Here is an 8,568-nt window from a genome sequence, read left to right as displayed (position 1 = left end):
TTCTACCTTGTTTAACCACGTGAATTTCGTTTGAGTGCTTCTGTTCTTTTCGCTCCCCCAACTCTCTAATGAAAATGAGCCGCGCTAATTGGCACATAACTAGGTGCTAATTGTTTCTTCCCCCGTCGTAGAATGCTTGTGCCACGTTCAATACTAAATGAAAGAGTCCTATCTTTTCAATTAGCACCCCGTTTGTGTCGCTTTGGGTGGGCTTGTCATCGATAGTAAAGTAATGCAAGTCAAGCTATATTGTTATTAGTTTACGCTTTTTGAATTTTATTTATTACAATCATAACTTGTCAGATGTAGCTTTCCACTGGTTACAACTCTTGGTATTTTCTTCGTTCGCGCCAATAAGAAACGTTGTTTAGCATAAAGTATATGGTACAAAAATTGCCACGTTACGTAATATCGTATGAATATTAACGTTGTTTTTTTCCTTGTGTTTAAGGTTTGCGTTCCTAACAGTTACCGCAAGTATTATATTTAATATTATATTAACAAAATTAACAGCTGGGCAAAAAGTATCAGTAGCTTATGTTTCATGAATGTGGGCTTTCTTGAGTTATTAATCACTTTACACCTTAATTGGTAGAGCCGCTTACTTAAAAGCACAAACATACACGTGTATAATGATGATTAGCTTTTAGTTTTGCTTCTGATGCACGAGCGCTTCCTGCTAATTTGCCACCAAAGCTTGGCGCTTGTTTGTCACCGCGATTCACACCTGATTATTCGGAAGATTAGTGAGAGAGGGGAAATTAGGATGGTTGTGAGATTTGTTCGGTCTTTTCGTTTGTTTGGGAGGATGCCGCTCGTGCGAAAAATCACTTCGATTGAGGTCGTCACTTGTTCATGTTTGCAGAGCAAATTTTGGCAGCAAGTTGTAAGTTGCATTTTGGAAGTGTGCCGCCCTGTGATGATTGATGCTAACGAGGTGAGAATTGGTTGATTTCACGCGAAAATTTGCTCACGTAGCGAATGTTTGTGTTTGACCTTCAAAATAAAAGGGAAAACTGGTAAAAAAAACTCGATTGGATGAAACCTTTAAGCTTATTTATTAATAAAAAAGTGGTTAATTTCTCAGCATCAATCAACACGAAATCACAATCAATGCATCGATTCATTCGTAAAAACAAAGAAAAGTCCCCAATGCAAGTGATAGTTCCACCAAAGTTTATCGCAAATCTTCAACATATTTTTTTTTGAACGCCTCCCAACGTGAGCATGTTACAACGGTTAATGAGCAGTCGTTATGGAAATATTGTTGCTTTACTGTCTAAATGAGGATGCAGTTTGTGGTTGTGGTACATAAATATCGAGACTGAAATAACTAATTACTGTATTACGATTTTCTCATGCAATTTATTGCTTCCCCCTTTCCCTTCGCCCTAATTTCATGCAGTTATATTCGATTGAGTACGTGTTTCATTCATTTTTGGTGATTTTCATTCGCATGTTTGTTTTTTTTTAATCTTTTGTCACGTCATTGCTGCTTGTTCATTTTTGCGTAATATTTAAGTCCAATATTTTGCATTACCGTAATTATCATACAGACACTTTAGAGACAAACACGTGATCTTCCCTCCACACCGAATCATCGATCAACGATGCACACTTTAAATCGGTGGCAGGGCCCACAGCGTGGCCGTCTTGTCGGCGGACGTCGAGAGGAATGAGAAATCTACCGGATGCCAGCGGCCCGATATCACCTTGTCCGCGTGCTGCGCCACCACCACCGACGGCAGCGGCATCGTCAGGTCGCCCTGCAGGTCCGTCAGCACCAGCTTGTTGTCGTAGCCGGCCGTCAGCAGGTAGTACGCGGACGGCGAGAAGCGGATTGATCTGCAAAAAGAAAAGGTTTTTGGAAATCTGTTAAAATGTGTCGCTTAAATTTATCAAATAATTCATTTCCAATTTGTTCGAATTTCATAAAAAAAACTTTTCAATAGGGCGTAACATTGCCTTTTCCTTGTTCGCTATTCGCTATTTTCAGTGTAAGAGCGGGCCTTGACCGATCTTATGCACTAGGTTCCCGACGAACACGCACTGCCCTTACACCTACATCTCACCCTTGCTCTGAGTCAGTACGAGCAACACGCTAGAACACGCTTTGAGTGTTCGTGCCAGGAATGCAATCTTCTTTTCCGGTTACGCATTTTAACTCGGCCGGGGGTGGTAGATTGCGTAGGGTTTGATGTAAGTATAAGCGCCTAAACATTTATAGTGTGCCTATCAACTTTCATTAAAGCAAAAACTGTTTTATTTTTAGTTTGAATTCAAAAACTAATTGTTATTTACTGTGTATTGTTCTCTCCTGAAATCTTCCCTATTGTCACGGGTATGAATCTTCAAGCAATTTCAATATGGCGAGTTGTATCAGAAGAAAGTGAAGCATTTTCGCTAGTTCTCACTGTTCTGTGTTCTGCGTGCACGTCCGCAAACAACCAGTGGTCTATTAGACCACACACATACTAACACAAAGCGCCACCAAGAGGCAAAAGGTGATTACGAATATTTTTGACATTTTCGTTAAAAATATGCGGTTTTGCAAAAACAATTAGTTAGCTGACACGATCCAGACACTCCAGCAGGAGTAGCCTGGCCTGGAATAGTTTTTGTGTCTGAAGATGGCCGAAACCAAGAAGTAGGCCGAAACGTAACGAAGAAGAATTTTGTTTCATTTCTCACCGAAAAACATCAACTAAAGCCAAAAAAACAAAAATTCTCGGTGACCAAAACTATCAAACAAAAACAATTAACAAAACCAACTTTTAAGTGTAGTTCGACTGTCAAACTTGTAATTCGTTGCTGATTTGTTTGAAAATTTGTTAAAAATAATAAGTTTTTTTTTGCAGCACTCATTTTGGACGGACATTTCTGTTGTCACCTTCTGGTTCCTTGGATTGGCCATGGATAATTTCACAGTGTAATAAACAGGGCAGCTACCACCACGTGGCGCCACTGTTCCGAATGAGAAAATGATACAGGTTTTTCAGACGAGTTTCAATCCCGTGCTATTGTTGAGTCTGTTTATCTGTTGCTATTTCTTTTGTTACGGTGTTTTGTTACAATTTTTGGTCCTAAGCATGTTATAAAAGTTTACCAAAAATACAATAGTAATATTTGTGTTAATCCTTTAACCATTCCATAAATTGAGTAAGGGCTCAAACCTCACTTGTTTGAAAAAAAAGGGTGAAGATTGAAATCAATTGACAGTAAAAGAGAATTTATTTTATAAAAATCAAGTATCAATAGTAAGAGAATGATGAGCGTATTTTGAAGAATAAAAATGAGAAGCTAGATGTACTAGATGTGAAATTAGACAATAGTTAATAAATAGAGGTACAAAACAAGCTTAGATTTTAGTAATGATAAAGCTTAGATTTTAGTAATGATAATTTATAGGACAGATAAAGAATTATTCAAATAAATAAATTCGCAATAAAATCAAAAAAGATTAGGCGAATGATAAATAGACTTGATATTACTAGTACATTAAGGAAAAGTATATTTTTAAGGAAAAAAAACAAAACAAAGTTTGTTACAGCAGTATCAATTGATAGAAAAGATTGGAAAAGCTTTGAGAGATAAGAGAATCAAAAGTTAGTAAAATTAAAATCAAATGTTGGATATTAAATAGAAGAATCAGTGAAGAATTGGGAATCAGAAGAGCAAAATAAAAATAGGAGATAGGTGGTAGCTGAGAATGAAGAGTTGTGCGATGTTTCAGGTACATCCACAGCAGTTGACTCAACATACTGCGAATCAAAACAATACCGTCTACAATCACAAATTACTTCCCTTTCCCACATTGTTGCGCCCCTTTCTTTTAGCCGTCTCGACTCTGACCCGCGGTGGTCAAAGGTTTACGATCCGTTTCCACAGGCCACCAGCTAGGTCATCATGAAAACCAAGCCAACGTGGAGGTAAGAAAATAGGACACTCGCAAGGAACCAGAGCTATACTGTTCTGATCAAGATAATTCGGATGATCTAACAGAACTACGGATGTAGTTAGTTACGCTCCTTCCAGGATGTTCCTTACGTGGACGTCAACCGAAGAGCACGCAACAAGGTCCGTGCCAGTGGTTTTAACATTTGGATGGAAAAGTGTTTAAACATGCATTTTACAGGCGTACAGTTGCTTTCCAATCATTAGTTTTTAAAATACCGAGGTATTGATGGAATTTTTTTTTTCGCAAAAAAAAACTTTTCGTGGGACTGTACATTGGTATTTCATGAAAATTTAAAATGTTTTCAAAGGAGTTCAAACATGCTGAATATGATTATAAACGCGGGAAAATGCATTTTAACTGGTTTTCAGTTGATTAAACTTAAATTTTCATTAACATTTTGAAGTTTTATGAAAAAAAAAAAAATATTTTTGCCCCCTGATTATTCAGGCCAATTTGGTGTTTTTGTTTAAAAAAATCATTTCTGACTAACGGACGGCTAGAAGTAATTAGAATTACTCGAAAAACGGAATTACACGAATTTCTACGGAAAAACACCAATACTGAATAAGGTGTGATCGTAGTAGTTGTGATGTGCGGGCGCGTTTATTTTTCAATCCGTCACGTATTTTTGCCCATTTTTTTAAAGTGGAAGTATCTCAAGCGAAGAAGAAGCGATTCGAGGTGGAGCTTACTCCGGAGGAAATCAGGGACAGGTGGCTGCGGTAGCTGGAAACCAGTTCAACGGCGACGGAGACAGTCGTGTCTGTGGTGGACCACTTGGCGGCCACATCCGGCAACGCAAGAGATGCAAAGGAAGCGGGGATTACATGAGTTTACGGAGCCGGATGGATGATCCCAGAATTTGGTGAGAGCGTTCTAGTGTTGTCCCTATTATGGAGCAGCCGTGGCTGACTGGTTACGGCTTTCGCTTTGTAAGCGAATGGTCCTGGGTTCGATTCCCATCTGCTCCCAACGAGAAAATTAAGGAAACATGAATTTTTTAAACTCTAAACATGAACGAAAAATCAAAGTCGCTCGAACCGGGGTTCGATCCCCCGTCCTTTGGATTGGTAGAATTAGGAATACTATTACTACAAACTATATACACGCTGGGCCTTTGTCCATTTGACAAGGGCTTGGAAGTTCTAAATAACGTTTGAATCCGATTGATGCAAACGTTCTTTAGGGCGGGGCTTGTCGATTCAAGCTGAGGTACCTCGTGCATGGCTAGCCTGCGTGGAAATGGGTCACCGAAGCGCGACAGAGCTAACACCGTCCAAATGCCTATGCGAGTTATTTGCATGTATACAAAATCTAAAATACATGGAAACAACTCAATTTGTAAGAAGCGACCGCGTGGTCCCGTTTGGTTGGTCGCACACACACACACACACACAATTACACCAATACTGAATAATTCGGAAATGATTGAATTACATGCTCAAAATTTGAATAATTCCGGATTAGTTACTATTCTGACGCGGAGATCATTTTAATAAATTATATTTCATTTTTTTCAAAAGCAAAAACGAATCAAAGAATAACCAAGAACCTGACAAGTTCTTCAAAACTCCTTGATACAGTAGGGGCCTAATTAGCGGTCGTGTTTGAATCAACGAGTAGAGCAACTTTTTGTGAACATTTCTGTTTATTTTCACTTTTATTAAAAGTTATGCTATTCCTTTTACAAGCATTAAAAAAATCCCAAATGCATTCTAATCAGTCGAGTGCATTGGGCCACGCCCATTTTCCTATTTTCAGCTTAGTTCTTTTTTTCTTCCAGCGCTCTTTTGGGTCTGCTTAGTGCTGCCAAAATTGATGAAATGTTAAGCGAACACTCACGAAAAGTATCATTTATGGAGAAAATCTCCTGACATCACTGGCTCACTCCAACAGGCGGTGCTGGTGGTGTTGGTGGCCACCCTTTGTTCTATATTTGCCTTCGCTTCTCGCTCGGTTTTCTTCAGCCTTCGATTGGAATGGGTCGTCAAAAGTCAAACGTCAAAAGACTCGGCGCGTTTGTTTTTTTGATGGCGCTTGCTAATTATTTACATGTTTCGGGATTATTTTTCAAGTGAGTGACTAACTAATGTGCAAAAGAACATGTTGCCGGTAGTTGGAAGTAATTTTATATCTAAAGCGCTTTGAAAACGTTAGCGCAAGTGAAAAGATATTGATGGCGACTTTTGTTAAGCAGTTAAGCTCTCATCTTGCGTGTGGATGTGTGTGCCACCAAAATGATGAGAAATGGTCTCGCAAAATACAAATTATGATCAAAAGTGCATTAGGGTAGGGTAGTCATCAATGAGACACTTTTGGTTTTCAACTTTCAACGATTTTTCTAATTTTTTCATTAGCATGTTTTAATGAGCTTTTAGTTGCATTATCTTTCTTTTAATGTGTTCTAACATTGACCAAAATATGAGATCGATCCGACATCTACAGCCAGAGTTATTCAACTGTCTCATTGTAGACGCACTTGGTAGGAACAATGAGACAGCTGGGGAACAATGAGACACTTTACGAAAATCAACATTTTTCTAGTAAAACATCATGTTTTTGTATTGTTCCATTGCAGGTGACTTGCTTTGAACATTTTAGAGCAATTTTGCCAACATGAAATTTATAATAACAAAAGTTACACTAAAAAGTATTGAAATTTTGTATAATCCATATATTAATACCAAATAACTTAGTATTTTTGGTTAAATGAAGTTTAAACTCTATAAATATGCCAAAAATCACTTTTAATTCATGTTTTGAAAGATTTCCTCAGATTTTGAAAAGTTAATTGAAGAAAAATCAAAGTGTCTCATTGTTCCCCATGGGCTGAAATGAGTGGGGAACAATGAGACAGCCCTGGATTCTGGGTATATTCTAAATTTTGGCCAAATCTAATGAAAGGACATTGTAGCCCAACTTAATCCCTATGGAACGTTGAAAGAAATTTGAAGAAATATTAGTTTTGGTGTAAATGGCAGTCTACGAGCGAAAAAGTATTTTTTGTCCATAATTTACTTTTACACCCAATAATCAAACATTTATGAATTACTTTTCAAGGGAGCGTCCATAACCAAAGCCACTAATATGGCAGACGTGTATCCAGTACACACACCTTTCCCCCAAATATGAGCCTGATTGGTTTAAACTACGACTTGTGAGAGCCATTTTATCATTGTTCCCCGTGTCTCATTGATGACTACTCTACCCTAAATTTGATCTTTTTGGCCAGTAAATGGCATAAATTCGCGTGCTTACTCGAGGCGATGCTGTTGCTGGTAAGTTTATATCCTAAATAGTATTTTTGGAGCTTTAAGCGAGCATCAAACTCTTCACATGACGAAGATAGGTGTTTGATTAGAAAGGGTTCCTCTACTTGTTTGGAAACTGTCGTAATGTCGCCTGAGAGCAACGGTCCTGATTGCTCCAAAAACACTCATTCACTCGTGATCACAAATCGAGCGCAACGAACAACTGCTCTGAACGTTTCCTACTGTTTGTCACTTCCACACCGATCACTACTGAATACTCTCTCTTTGTTCTCGCTCTCACTGCCCACAGCACAGTAAATGGTTCAGAGAGACCGATTGCGTTAAGTCGCTCAAAGCTGAGTCAAAAATGTTTGCGATCGGCTTTGTTTTGATCACAACATTAAAGACACATTTGAAAGGAATTTCCACATGAATAAATACAAATTAACGGCAAACAGTGGTAGCGTAAGCCAAAAGAGCACCCAGCTTGTTTTTTTTTTTAGATTCTCTCCTCTCGGAAAATATTCGCTTGAGACTCGGGTCGACGGACGTAGTAGGCAAAGAAATTCAAGAAGTATTTGTTTTGCAATTCTAATTTTCACAAGATTTTGATCATCCAGAAAATAATTTTCAGAATTGGTTATTAAACTAATCATTTTTTTTTTGTCTGAGCGAAATTTTTCGTCGATATTTGTCCATAAGGAAATTTAAAAATCGTCGAAACAAAAGTTCCGGTGAAAAACCGGCCATACATCGGTTCTCCACGGTCCACCCAGATTGAAACCCTCTCCAATCGATTTACAGGACTGTCTTAATAAGATTGGACTTGAGGAACTAGCCGCGAACCGAGATGCGATTTTGAAAAAAAAATGCTACGAAATCGAGAAAAATGTTGACAATTTTGAAAACATACATGTTGTCGAATTCAACAACACAGTGTTACCGAATTTGCTTACAGGATTTCTATCCGTGTGCTGGACCTTAAACTTTATGGGAGAATTTGTTTCTAGAGATTTGAAAAGAAAAGTTGAAACTCGCCGAATTTCCCCATTTAGCTTAAAATTTGTCTACTGTTGGCTTACCTCACATCGGACGCGTGCGGCTTGAAGCACTGAATGGGCCTGTTTCCACGGATATCGTACAGCACACACGAGCTATCCTCGTGACCGGACACCAGCAGCCGTCCGGACGGATCGACGCACACCGCCGCCACCGGCGAACCCTGCCGCGAGCCCGGAGACGTCGCCGGTGTGACCATGTTGACGCAACCGCGCGTCCGCAGATCCCAAAATCGAACCGATTTGTCCTAAAAATTATATTAAAAATTAGATTGTTTGAAATACAAACGTAAGAATTCGG

The 8,568-nt window shown here is 38.8% G+C and overlaps 1 protein-coding gene across 4 annotated transcripts in view; it reads right to left on the bottom strand.

Annotated features, from left to right (window-relative positions):
- Positions 1–247: 247 nt before the first annotated feature.
- LOC120414500 (WD repeat-containing protein 47) overlaps positions 248–8,568 on the bottom strand; it is a 202,546-nt gene continuing 194,225 nt past the window's right edge. For all 4 annotated transcript variants that reach the window (XM_039575701.2, XM_039575699.2, XM_039575700.2 and 1 more), the window contains 2 exons: positions 8,292–8,515; positions 248–1,845 (listed from right to left, as the gene is read on the bottom strand). In XM_039575701.2, coding sequence (XP_039431635.1) covers positions 1,620–1,845; positions 8,292–8,515 — 450 coding nt within the window. In that variant the 3' untranslated portion in view covers positions 248–1,619. The remainder of the gene's footprint in view (positions 1,846–8,291; positions 8,516–8,568) is intronic.

The sequence above is a fragment of the Culex pipiens genome, chromosome 3 (genome assembly GCF_016801865.2).
Source record: "Culex pipiens pallens isolate TS chromosome 3, TS_CPP_V2, whole genome shotgun sequence".
NCBI classification, from domain to species: domain Eukaryota; kingdom Metazoa; phylum Arthropoda; class Insecta; order Diptera; family Culicidae; genus Culex; species Culex pipiens.
This window is presented reverse-complemented; position numbering and strand designations above follow the sequence as displayed.